The sequence below is a fragment of the Pyrus communis genome, chromosome 9 (genome assembly GCF_963583255.1).
Source record: "Pyrus communis chromosome 9, drPyrComm1.1, whole genome shotgun sequence".
Lineage (NCBI taxonomy): Eukaryota > Viridiplantae > Streptophyta > Magnoliopsida > Rosales > Rosaceae > Pyrus > Pyrus communis.
Genome location: NC_084811.1, coordinates 25,698,554 through 25,711,373, shown reverse-complemented (window position 1 = coordinate 25,711,373; position 12,820 = coordinate 25,698,554). Strand labels below are relative to the sequence as shown.

Below are 12,820 nucleotides of genomic sequence, written 5' to 3'. Positions count from 1 at the left end.
CATAAATTATATTTCCCAAATAAGATGTTCATACATTGTTCCCAACTGGAACTATGAAGAAAAAATATTAACTTTGAAAGCTGAGTGATAAAGGCTGAAGATGTAACTGCAATCTCTCTCTCTCTCTCTCTCTCTCTCTCTCTCTCTCTCTCTCTCTCATTATATCAGGCAGATGGATCTTTGGGTCTTGGGTTAGAAATCAAGCCTAATAAAAACACCCTTCTGCTATTTCCAAAGCAGTTGCAGTGAGGCAGAAATACTGCAGGTTCTTCCTCTCTCTCTCTCTCTCTCTCTCTCTCTCTCTCTCTCTCTCTCTCTACTCTCGAACTCTAGCTATCCATGTTCTTCCAAATTTTTAATTAATTTTAAAATTCTTTTCTGGGTTATACTTTACTAATATTTTATCTCTCATCTGTCTTGTCTGACTGTCTTTTCTCAAGTGCCTCAGGCTTCTGCACTACCTTTAAACAAAACTTTGCAGGCTTTTTCTGTCAGAACCTCTGCCAAAAGCCTTAAAAAAACAATCTCCACACCCAACAAACCCAACATATTAATCTCACCCAGTAAACCACTAAATCACCACAACAGAAAAACAGACCAAGCTTGAACCCCACCCCATCTCTCTCTCTCTCTCTCTCTCTCTCTGTCTTTCTCTCTCTAGATGGACTTCCACCTTGAGCAATGGAGAACCCAGCAGCATGAGTCCGAGGAACAACATTCTGCAAAGATACCAAAACTTGACCTTGATCCGCTTCAAAACGCAGAGCTTCCATCTGCTGCTGGGTATGCTCTCCCTCTGTTTGTTCCTGAACCCAACACCAAAATCCTGTCAGCAGCATTTTCTGAATCCTCACCTGCCACTTCCAGATTTCCCAGTAAGATTTTATCTTCTTCCTGAACCTTTCCCTTTTCTTTCTCCTGTCACACACACATACATCCAACCCACAAGAAAAAGTTTGATTCTTTGAATAGAAAAGTTGATGTTCTTGTTTGTTCTCCAAGTTTTATTTTTAAAAGCTCTAATCTTTTAATTTAATTATTGTTTTCTGTGGTAGAAATGGGAAGCTATTTCAGCTTGTCACAGTGGCAGGAGCTGGAGCTGCAGGCTTTGATATTCAGGTACATGGTGGCCGGTGCGGCTGTTCCTCCGGAGCTTCTTCAGCCAATCAAGAAAAGCCTCCTCCATTCTGCTCCTTATTTCCTCCACCACCCTCTCCAACAGTTCCCTCACTTTCAACCTGCTCGTAAGTCTACTTTTAACTCCAAACTTTAATTAAACCAAATATTATTATTCAGATTTGTTTCAAATAAGAATCAGTTTAAAATGCCAATTTGATTTGCAGACGCGGTTTATGTTAGTTAGTTAGAGTAGCGTCTCTTGCCCCTAAGCTCGAATCTCATTTCATAAATTAGAGTAGTTTAGAATATCGTTTTTCAAAGAAAACAATGCCCTTTTAGTGGATTAATATTCTAATCTAAGCTAAATTACGGGAAGGAAGATTTGAACTTGGGTCTATGACTTGCTCTAGTCAACTTGCTAAGCCCAGTTTTGCTGAGATTTGAGTGAGTTGAGCATGAAGATTAATGAAAAATCATTATGTGTATTGTCTATCAGTGTTGCAATCAGGTTATTGGGGAAGAGCTGCCATGGATCCGGAGCCAACGAGGTGCAGGAGGACAGATGGGAAGAAATGGCGGTGCTCGAGAGATGTGGTGGCGGGTCAGAAGTATTGTGAACGCCATGTGCACCGTGGCAGAAACCGTTCAAGAAAGCCTGTGGAAGTTGCCACCACAACCACCGCCGCCACCACCACCGCTGGTGGCGGAGGGAGTGGCACTAGTCTTAATAATGTTACCACCATCACCAATACATCAGCTAGCGGGACCCATTTTGCTCTTTCTGGGTCTTCATCGTCCCCATCGATTGATCTTCTTCATCTCAACCAAAGGTAGTAAACAACCACCACCAAAGCTATTATTTTTTGTTTAATTTAATTTGAACTAAATTAATGTCACTAACATTAACCGATGTCACTTGTCGAATTAAATTAATGTAGTCCTCGACAAGTGACAACGGCTAATGTTAGTATGAAACACTTCACGAATCAAACACACAAGAAAAATAAAACACACTAATCGTCATTGCACAATAGGTGGTGGCGGGTTTTGTTTCCTTTTGTGTGCTTCTTTTTAAGTGTTTCTCGCTAACATTGACGAGAGGGCACGCTAATAAAGTAGGTAGTTTAATTATAGAATCTCATGGGCCCCTAAAAGTACATGATGCTCTATTTATATGCTCTAAAACTCTTTTTTACTTTGATTTCTTGCCCTTAATTGCTAGTGTTTCATGTCAACTTTAGTTCTTCAGAGGCCAAACCTGAGAACAGGAGCCTCTTCGAGCCCCGCGGTGAGGTCTCCGCGAGTGCAAAATCTGACAGCCATGTGTTGAGGCCCTTTTTTGATGACTGGCCAGGGAAGCTTCAAGAACTCGACAATGCAAGGAGCAATGCTAGCTCAATGAACTCGGCCACCAGCCTCTCCATTTCGATACGTGGAACTACCTCATCGGATGTGTCGTTGAAATTGTCCACTGGCAATGGGGTCGAGCCAGGCCACCAGGACAACCATGCCGAGCGTGGGCAGCCACAGTTGAATTGGCCAGCCGGGTGGGCAACAAACCAAATGGCTTCCATGGGAGGACCACTTGCAGAGGCCCTGCGGTCCTCTTCCAACTCCAATTCGTCGCCAACCAGCGTCTTACATCGGTTGCCCCGCGGCCCTGCCTCCGAAGCTAGCTTCATCAGCACTTGAATTATCATCCGTATCGGACAGTTCCAGCAAGCTTCTTATAATTGCTTGTGTAAATCGCCCTCGTTATTTTACTTTTAACTGGACGAGTTCTGTGCATGTTTTAACCAAAACAAATTTATCACTCATATCTCGCAGAGGTGCAATTGCTATTCACTTTTCAAGTTAAGGTGGTTCTCCCTTGTGAGCTAGACCATTTGGTAAAGATATAGTTCCGCTCTCATGCACTCAAGTTTAAATTCTTTTCCCCGTTATGTAAGTACATCGTTTGAAAGAAAAAACAACCATCGAAGCACGTTCGATAACAAAACTTGGCGAGCCCAAATGTTTGCCAACTTATGTAACCACCACGATCAGCTACATGCTCCATCTGTACATTAGAAAATCTCTAGCTTGGAAAACAAACTGCCATGTTAGTCTACTTTCTCATAGGCCTATGAAAGACACTGGTCTCCTAAACTTCTGCTCAAATTCTCTCACCTTAGCAGTTTTAAGTTCTGGTTTTACTTTGTTATCCTCGTTCTTCCGACTTTGGCGTAGCATAACTGCCGAAGGTGGCAGCGGAATTCCACGTTGACGGCACTTTTATTAGCTAATGTACAGCGCGTCTGGTTTTAGGAGTGCGGGAGGATGTAGACATTTTGAGCACCGGAATTGAATTAGAGTTGGATATCAGCCTTTTTAGGTCCCTCTACGAAGGCGTAGACCACTGCTGTTCTACAAGGTGCATACAGTAGGAAAGAATGAGGCCGCTCATCGAACCACCCATCCTGCAGATCACAATGAGGGTTAGTAATATTTTACAGCCGGGAAGTACTCACCCGAAGTCTACACATGATAGCACTAGAGAAGATCCAAAGGAAAATTTTCTTACAGTAGTGAAGTATTCAGCACTGTGATCAATCCTATCGAAGCCTCCAAATAACTTTTCATCCGAATCCAAGACAATCTGGAAGAAGGAACACAGCGTTATCATATGAAAAGAATATGCGTAGAGGAGTTCTACGACATGCACTTAACCAATATAGATCAATTCTAGAAAGAAAATGCGAAAGCGCGGAACGATAGTATATTAGGCTATGAGGGCTTCATAGAAATTTTTTGAGGAAATACCTTATACTTTCCTGGCTTTAAGCAGCCAACTCGATAGTCTGAATAGCTGTTACTCCAATGAAAATTGAAGACAAAAACCAGGTCTCCCCTTTCAAAGACGATAATTTTGTCTCCTTCATCCTTGTGTGATATGTATTGATGCTCAGAAGTCATGAACTGCATCAGCAGTTGACCAATTTTTCATATTATAATCTAACAGATATGGCACACCTTTGCCCTAAATAATTAAGCACATGTACGCGTTTGACTGAACTTACACCATAGGTTTCTTCAAGATGTTGCATCGCTCGATCAAATTCTTGCATTCCATGATATCTTAGATACTCTGCATCCCCCTGGCCAAGCATAATCAACAATGCAGAAAACATACGATGTAATCAGAAGCGACAAAGGTTATGCACAATTTATTTTCTGTAAGGCCAATATACCCTTAAAAGAACCAGGAATATGGGAATGGATATGCAAAGTTCAACAAGGAGATAGTACTTCAAGAATTTCATGTGCAAACATAAAAGGGATTGCTCAACAGAGAGATTCTATAGTTTAGTAATTTGCTAGTAGCAGCACTGTCAATATCAATATATCTTGATGTTTATATCACGAGTACGCTATTAGGTTACCAATCAACTTGACCTCGGTTGGTAATTTTCTACTGCCTTTACAAGTAACATTTAGTTGTATTATGTCATCATGGTCTTCAGTTTTTCAGCACAACTGAAAAATCTCTTAGGAATCATGCATTGCTTCAATTAGCCACCATCCAAACTAAACACAAATTCTTGTTACATAATTACCAAACTGTTGATGCACAAAAGTGATATAAACTAATAGGCATGCTTCATGGATGGTAAGAACTTACAAGATCAAATCTACGTCGGCATTTGTCAAAACTGTTATTGTTCCCAGGGACTATTTTTCCGTTTGGAAGATGTTGAACGCCTCTTGGAAAATCAATCCACTCTGAAGAGAAAAATGAACGCAAATATGAAAATGAATGGCAGCTCGACAGAATGATGATGTACAATATCACATTTTGGCCTAATCTTACCAGGATGTCCAAATTCATTTCCCATGAAATTCAGATATCCTTCTCCGCCTAATCCCATGGTAATAAGCCTAATCATTTTATGTAATGCTATTCCACGATCTATAAGGGGAGTTGATGGTCTATCCACAGCCATGAAATCATACATATCCTGAAGGAATCATAGAATATTAGACAAATAATTCTAATACAAGAAACCAAAGTATACACATCCTTCAAGTTACAAGATATGCAAAATGCAACGAAAACTTGTATAACCTTGTCCATCAGCCAAAATGCAATTGTTTTGTCACCAACAAGAGCTTGGTCATGACTTTCGGCATAAGCAACACAATTCTCCCCCCACCTTCTGTTGTTGAGTGTGAAAACAATATCACCCATTTGCCACTCTTCATCCATTTTCCTACATCAAATTTCATGCGACAATGTCAACCAAAGCTGATTAGTTTTTTTTTTTCTTCCACAAATGCCTCCTACATCAGAGATAAAAGACTTTCTAACTTTAAAAATGGAGCAGATATGTTTTTGTATAGCAACTTACTGGAGGAGCTCAATCCATTTATCAGCAATAGCCATATGCAGGCGATAATCAAATCCAACACCACCATCTTTAACAGGAACACAGAATGTTGGCATTCCACTAACCTGTAATGGTAGACATATGCATAACCAGTATAACAGCCTATAAAAGTAACATTTTCATCATATTTTAAACCAATTGAACCGGAAAAAGAAGATTTGACTTGTTAAATCAGCTAATGAGTGATGAATCAATGCTCAAAATATTTATGGCTATTGTTTCTAAATATAACAATAAGCTCCTCTATAAAACCTTCCTCAAACTCGACAGGTCAATTTGATTGAAACTCAAACCTGGCTGTATTTTCATTTCTAATGAGAAACATTGAAATGTTATCAACTCCAAACAAGCTGAATTAAATACTCATCTGAATAGAAATAGTTGTAAAACTACATGAACTTCCACGTCTTAAGGATTGGGGGAAAGAGGATGAGATAAAAATTAAAATAGAAAAAAAAAAAAAAAAAAAACTAAAAAAAATGTAGAACTTATATAACAGAGGTAATATTTTATTTTTCTTATTTCAAGTTACCAAACCTTGTAAACAGTTTATTTCAGTTCAGTCCAGTATGAAATCTAAATTCATTACTTGGGAGATAACTGCAACAAAGGATGCTCAACTTAACTTATGAAAGGGAATAGAACATACATCTTCACCAATGGTAACAGCTTCAGGGTAGAGCCCATGAATCAAATCGTTAACCAGCATCAGGTAAGTAACAGCATCTACATCGGTTGCTAACCCAAAGTACTCACTGTAATTTCCAGTAAATGCTACCTAAAGCAAGCTCAACCAATAAACAAATATAAGAACCTGTCATTGGATATTTAAAAGTAAACTCGTATTGTGGTAGCATATGTAGCAACAGAGGTACCAATGGGAATACCGAAACTGATATTGGACATCAGAATCAACAAAAAATTATGCTGACAATTAGATTTTTTTGGGGTCAAATATGCTGTGAGGATAGATAAGCATGGAAGTTTTCCATCAAAAATTGTAGGACCTTAAAGGAGAATAAAATAAAACATAACCAAAACAAAACGTATGCATAACATTTACTATTTCAGTGAAACTTAAGATTGAATAGCATATGAGTCATTCAGATACCCTTATTAGAAGACAAAGTAAAATCTAAAAAGGTACCTCCAATCCATGGTGAGTGTACATCATTGAAGTCACACCATCAAATCTGAACCCATCGAACTTGTATTCTTCCAGCCACCACCTTGCATTCGAAAGAAGATACCTCAAAACCTACATGAAAAGTTAAAACCAGTACCTCATAAACATAGGATAAAGCAAAAGATTAAGGCGAAATTTCTCACAGTGCACTATTTAAAGAAAAGAATGCACAAAAGCACATACCTCCCAGCTTCCATAATTAAACAAGCGGGAATCCCACATCCAATGATATCCTCGAGACCCAGAGTGGAAGTAATGACTATCGGTTCCATCAAACATGTTCAAACCATCCAATGTGTTATTTGATGCATGGCTGTAGTGTTACATATTTAGCAGTTAGATATTTAGACAAATAAGTTCATAGTAATTAACAAATAATTATTAGGTCTAGAAGTATGATTCATGCAAACTATTTGAATAGGATACAGAGTGAAAAAAGAATTTGACATCGTCAATCCCAATACAAATAGGTCATACATCAAACAGACTAAAGTTAGTACAATAAGTATAAAAAGAAATTTATGGAAACTTAATCAGTATTTCCTCTAAGCATGTGAAAAATGTTGAATATGATTAACCTATAGATGTGTCCAGGAACCTAAGTCCTATCTGCTGCGAACAATTAGTTATTACCTGTGAACAATATCCATGAGTACAAGCAGACCAAGCTCATGAGCTTTATCTATTAGAGACTTTAGATCGTCAGGGGTTCCACAGCGGCTGCTAGGAGCAAAAAAATTGGTGACATGGTACCTGCACCACAAACAGAAAAAATTTCAATTTTATTTTTAGAGAACATCAACCGCTCACAAGCAAGTACCACATGTAGCACTGCCTACCAATCCATTTGTTTCAACAGAAATATATTTTCCCAAAAGATAAAACGGAGTACATACAATTGGAGCATATGTTAGAAGGACAATACCCAAAGCTAGCATAGTAGGAGTGCTCTTGAATAGCCATGAGTTGAACAGCATTGTAACCAAGCTTTTTAATGCGTGGAAGCACATCATCTCTGAATTCAGCATATGTGTTAATTTTGGGCTCCTGCAACTCAAAAGTTAATGGTACTGTGAGGAAATAAAATTTAGTAAGTGAAAAGAAACCAAAAGGAAGAAGAGATCTAAGACAGCTCTGTGGCATAGTAATCCCCTTGAACTTTGGATGATTTCATGTGGATAGATTTAAATACAAAAAAAATGCCATTGATGCTGTTAGAACTATAGATGACAGACATAAAAAGAAGATGTTTCAGGCATTTGTTAAATAGACCAGCCCCCTCCCTTTTCCTAACTTCTGTCCAGAAACAATGAAAAAGAAAAGTGCCGAATCATCTCTAACACATATAATATATTCCAATTTTATTCTTGTCTAACATGTTAAAACATGGGTCATAAAATTTCGGCCACAACTAGAGCATTCATTTGTGAGGCGCATGCCAAACTGAACTCCCAAGTCAAGGATCTTAAGTTATGACCACCTGCACTAAAATAAAGAACTTTAAAAGCTGATTCTAAAAATAAAATCGTACTGTTCTACAGCACACCTAAGGTGAGGCTTATCAAAAAGAAGAATTAAAAATTAATGTGCAAGAACATAATAATTAGCTGAATAAGCTAGAAGGTAACAATGCACACCGTGCTACTCATTCCAACATGTGCCTCATAAATGCGAAGTGATTTTGGTCTACTCGGCTGAGAATGTTGAAATACATACTTTTCCTGAAAAGAAGTGCATGCGAGTATCATTAACCCATTGAAGAGTTGAACAATAATAGGAAACGTGAACATGTAAATGAAGCAGATTAACCTATTTACTGCCTTAACTATTTCATAAAAATTAATGAAGTGATGTTGGAGAGGGAATGATTCCCAACTGCAACCTATGATAAATCAATGAACTGGTATAAGAATCCTAAGAATCATTAATGACTTGGGAATCATTCCCTCTCCAATATCACAAACATTTGCTCAATTTTGATTCAATCCTATGGTTTAATTTCTACCTTACTGCAGCCTTTCTTCTACCCAGAGGCCCGGCATCCCTACCACTATCTATCAAGCATAACTGAATTTTTTTTTTTTTTTTTTCCTAAGAACGTACCTCTTCTGGTGGATCATAGTATATGCTGTTGTATGGGATTTCACCTGGAGCCTGTATGGAAAACTTGATCCAAGCAGGAATCGAGTCTTTGATGCCTGAAGGAGTATCCATACGGATCTGCGATTTCACATAACATACTGAATTAACTACACAAATTTATCTTATGGCAATAACATGAGATGGGCAAAACTTGCAATTGTAGTATGCCTTGAAACTATTGTCTCATTCTCCACGTAAATTTTAGAAGAGAACAAATTAAAAAAAGTGTATAACCAAGCTCTTTTTTGAAATTATCACCACAGGCAAGTCAACAGATGAATTAGTTAAGCATTACTTAGATGAAAATAAGTCCTTTTTTATTCGCTGGATTATGAAGCATTACAGTAATAGAGAAGGAGCACCAGCATACAATTATCCACAGCAAGTATTACCTTCACTCGAGAACCATGTGGAATTGGAGGTGAGCCATCTGCATTGTTTGGCAAAAAGATCTCCCAGACTCCGAAGTCATTCTGTTCACATATGGTACATGAGCAATGTTGTTGTACAAAAAATATTAATCATGTGGCTTGATGTAATTCATTTGTTCACTATCTTGGAAATCCCACTGCTAAAGTTCCAAAAACATACCCGAGTCATCACATCTGCATTCGTGTTCCAATTGTTGAAATCTCCAATCAGCGATGCTGACTGAAAAGGACAACAAGAAATGGCAACCATGGGATTATTAAGGCACCTAAACTGGTCTAATAAAACCTTCCATCAAATGACAAGATAATCCTCACAACAAAATAAGGGGAAAGGATCTTAGTAAGCACATTGTGTCCATGTTTGTTGGTCTCAATAAGTCACCCTTATACAGAGAGTAACTAACAGCAAAAGGTAAAATCCTTAAAACACCAGTCAAGAAAAATGAACCTTTGCTCCAGGTGCCCACTCCCTATAAGTGATACCTTCGGCACTGAAAAACCAGTAGAGATAATAATCAGCATTAAAGATTTGACAAATTATAATTTAGTTTTAAACCAAAAACTATGAAAATTACTATGGGAAATTGAAAGGAACCCTAAAAGAAAAATAACAAAAGATATTACCCACAGAATAAATACAAAGATGTAAACAAGGACGATAATTAGCCAAGAAGGTGATAAGGGGCACTACCACAATAAGGTGGATGAGAGCATGAAATTGCTAATCGTAACACAATAATATAACACCAGTATGCAGTTCAAAACAGTCAAATTGCAGAACTTTTCTCTCGTCTGCTCTATGATCTATCTGACCTTGTACATCGACGCCCTATTAGCATATTTATTAATTTCTATTCCATATCAAAATAAAAAAACAACTAAAAATGTGGTATGCATTCAATGTTGTAAACTACTAAAAAACATGGAAAATACGTGGACTCCAGAAGATAAAGGCCAATTATAATACCTGCGTGTGAAGCCAAACTTCTCATAGCCACGAGAAAACACCTCTAAACCACCTTCGTACTTGTCAATCTCCTCACGCAGCCTTTTGTATTGTCCATAACTGACCATAGTTAAACCAAATTACTTAAAGCCTTATTAACCTAATTTGGACATAAAGCAAAGCATAAGGATTTGTAACTGGAAATAAGAAAAAGAAAGAAACATAGTTCAGTGCACTAAAGGAGCAAAAATAAACTTGCACTTGTTACACTAACCAGCTAGCCGCCATGTACCCTTTTGCTTGAAAGGGGTAGCGACATTGCCATTAATCAATTTATTTAATCTTTTTTTCAATTTTAGGCCATCATCCATTCACGTTGTATATGTATTATTATCATAAACTAAAATATGAAGGGGCATCCTACCGGTAATCAAGGTGATCGCGGTGACCCACCAAAAGTGAATCTATTTCATATATCTTTTGCCCATTGCCAGGCGGTGGAATTGTCTTTCCTGTAGCTTTGTTTGCAGCAGTACCTGCTTTCACTTCTAAGGGATGAGGTGTGTCCTCAACCTTGGCTTCAGCCTCATCAACATTGTCCACAACTATTGAAGGGGCATCCTCAAGCTTCTCTTCATCTTCCTTTGCTACATTATCTACATCCTGAATCACCTAAACAAAAATTATACATACACAGTTCAACGATATGTTATTCGGGATCCTCCAAGATGTCACACGGAAATTGACTATGCTATGGCATTCTGCACACCCAATAAAACCTTCGAATTGAAAGCATAATATTTTTATTGATACCACAGAACATAACTGGTATGCATATAGATGGGTATCATAAACCTGAGGATCCTCTGGAACTGTACTCGCAGCTCCTGACTGCTCCTTCTTCAAAGACGAAGAGCCATCACTCTGGCTGTCAGGAACAAGCATTTTCTTCGATGCAGCAACCGCTAAAGATGGCAAATTAGAGTCATACGAAGGCTTTGCAACAAAGATCTTCCCTACAAACACGCATAAATTTAGCTTAACACACACACACCACAAACATCGAACAAAAAGTATGAAATAATAATAAAAGAAATCATTTTTAAGCTAATAAATTCATCTCTTAAGCACAAAATCGACTTCAAACAATACCTTTTTTTCTAAAATTTTAATTCTTTTCAACAAAAATTAAATTCAAAATTGCTATCGGGCACAAAAAAAGCATAGGCATTGCGTCCATATAATCCGTAATCGAAATCCATATGCTTTTTTGTCCTCTTCAAAAGCATAAGTCTCCATTACTGTTCCAAGCTTCCAAAAAAGCTCACGGCATATCCAAGAAAGCTCCATCTCTAAGAGGGTGACCACTAACAATCAATCTACGCATAACTTCAAAAACTAAAATTAAAAACAATAATAATACTAATTATATAACATAAAAAAAAATTAATTACTGAAAAATAAACAGAAAATCCAAGCAGCCGATTGAAACAGAGAAATCGAACTCGAATATCAATTTTTTCGAAACGAAAAAAGAAACGGAGAGAGAGGGAATACGAGAGAAGGAGGTGTTGGAGAGGAAGAGAGAGAGGCCGGAGGTCCTCCGATCGCCATTGAAGCTGGAATGCGAGGTGTGGGCGGAAGGTAGGAGAGGGAAGCGAATCCCCGAGAGAGTCGAGACCATTTCTTCTTCCTCCTTTCGTTATCAGATCGACCGAAGCGCGCGAGAAGGATCGATCGATCTCGAAGCAGCAGCAGCAGCCGTTTCGTTTTGCGGAGTTTCGAAACTCGCCTCCCGGGAGAAACGTTGAGTGAGTGATCCAACAGAGAAATCGGGGGGAGAGAGAGAGAGAGAGAGAGAGAGAGAGAGAGAGGGAGGAGTGAGAGAGTAACTAAGTATTTTGTTGTAGACCGCTGGATGCCACGTGTACAGTTGAGAGTTGCATGGGATGTGTGGGTGGGACCCAGTCTGCTTCTCCACTAAATTTTCGGTCGTCCATGGAATTTAGATTTTTATTTATTTAGTATACATTTGGTAATTTAAAAATTAAACAATAAAATAATGGGGGGTATGTTGGAGGAGGATGAGGAACGAAAGGCTGTGGGGGGAGAGAAGGGATATTTTTGAGATTTTGTTGCCCGTTTGTTGCCATTTCTTGTTATTTTCACATAGGTTACATTCTTATTGGAATCAAATGAATTTTTGTATTTCCTTCTGGAATTTTAATAAAAATTTAACTAGTTTTGATTGAATTTTTTTTTATAAAAGTGATTAGTTGATAGTGTCGTCATGACAGTTTACCATTTCAAGAGCCGGAAAGACTTACATAAGCATTTTAATCTCACTGACCACTATTGTGTAATTCATCATGAATTGAATTCAGCACGTGCCGTATAAAATACAAACTTGAAATTCGTCTCCAATTACTAAGTCATCCCGTGATAAGTGAAAAGTTTTATTTTCAATTTTCATCAAAGATAAATTTGAACCAATTTATAATTATAAGATGATAAAATAATTTCACGGATTGAAAGTAAAAAATCACAGACGCAAAGTAACACGTACATC

The 12,820-nt window shown here is 38.0% G+C and overlaps 2 protein-coding genes across 3 annotated transcripts; one reads left to right on the top strand and one right to left on the bottom strand.

The window, feature by feature from the left end:
• LOC137744951 (growth-regulating factor 3-like) lies at positions 1–2,900 on the top strand. 2 transcript variants are annotated; one of them, XM_068484775.1, is made up of 5 exons: positions 1–265; positions 441–875; positions 1,056–1,244; positions 1,616–1,949; positions 2,361–2,900. In XM_068484775.1, exons 2-5 carry the CDS (start codon positions 662–664, stop codon positions 2,809–2,811), a joined length of 1,188 nt encoding a protein of 395 aa, XP_068340876.1. In that variant the 5' UTR covers positions 1–265; positions 441–661; the 3' UTR covers positions 2,812–2,900. The 2 variants fall into 2 exon arrangements, with proteins under 2 accessions (XP_068340876.1, XP_068340877.1); XM_068484776.1 differs by lacking the exon at positions 1–265 and having other exon boundaries at positions 406–875.
• A 136-nt stretch (positions 2,901–3,036) lies between these two features.
• Positions 3,037–12,064, bottom strand: LOC137744950 (1,4-alpha-glucan-branching enzyme 2-2, chloroplastic/amyloplastic-like). The gene is made up of 22 exons (XM_068484774.1): positions 11,809–12,064; positions 11,107–11,267; positions 10,676–10,923; positions 10,273–10,371; positions 9,754–9,796; positions 9,466–9,525; positions 9,267–9,347; positions 8,836–8,952; positions 8,370–8,453; positions 7,658–7,779; positions 7,366–7,485; positions 6,916–7,045; positions 6,694–6,804; positions 6,196–6,324; positions 5,508–5,611; positions 5,225–5,369; positions 4,970–5,117; positions 4,781–4,881; positions 4,179–4,256; positions 3,922–4,077; positions 3,683–3,757; positions 3,037–3,578 (listed from the first exon to the last, which is right to left on the bottom strand). Exons 1-22 carry the CDS (start codon positions 11,933–11,935, stop codon positions 3,468–3,470), a joined length of 2,550 nt encoding a protein of 849 aa, XP_068340875.1. The 5' UTR covers positions 11,936–12,064; the 3' UTR covers positions 3,037–3,467.
• Positions 12,065–12,820: the final 756 nt, after the last annotated feature.

Bases quoted from the DNA above. Each gene is read 5' to 3' on its own strand.
- LOC137744951 (XM_068484775.1), top strand. From the start codon at position 662: ATGGACTTCCACCTTGAGCAATGGAGAACCCAGCAGCATGAGTCCGAG. The intron at 1,245-1,615 runs GTAAGTCTACTT...ATTGTCTATCAG, and splicing joins CCCTCACTTTCAACCTGCTC to TGTTGCAATCAGGTTATTGG. The intron at 1,950-2,360 runs GTAGTAAACAAC...TGTCAACTTTAG, and splicing joins CTTCTTCATCTCAACCAAAG to TTCTTCAGAGGCCAAACCTG.
- LOC137744950 (XM_068484774.1), bottom strand. From the start codon at position 11,935: ATGGTCTCGACTCTCTCGGGGATTCGCTTCCCTCTCCTACCTTCCGCC. The intron at 8,953-9,266 runs GTAATACTTGCT...GTGAAATCGCAG, and splicing joins CACATGGTTCTCGAGTGAAG to ATCCGTATGGATACTCCTTC. The intron at 7,780-8,369 runs GTGTGCATTGTT...TTTGAGTTGCAG, and splicing joins ATGTTGGAATGAGTAGCACG to GAGCCCAAAATTAACACATA.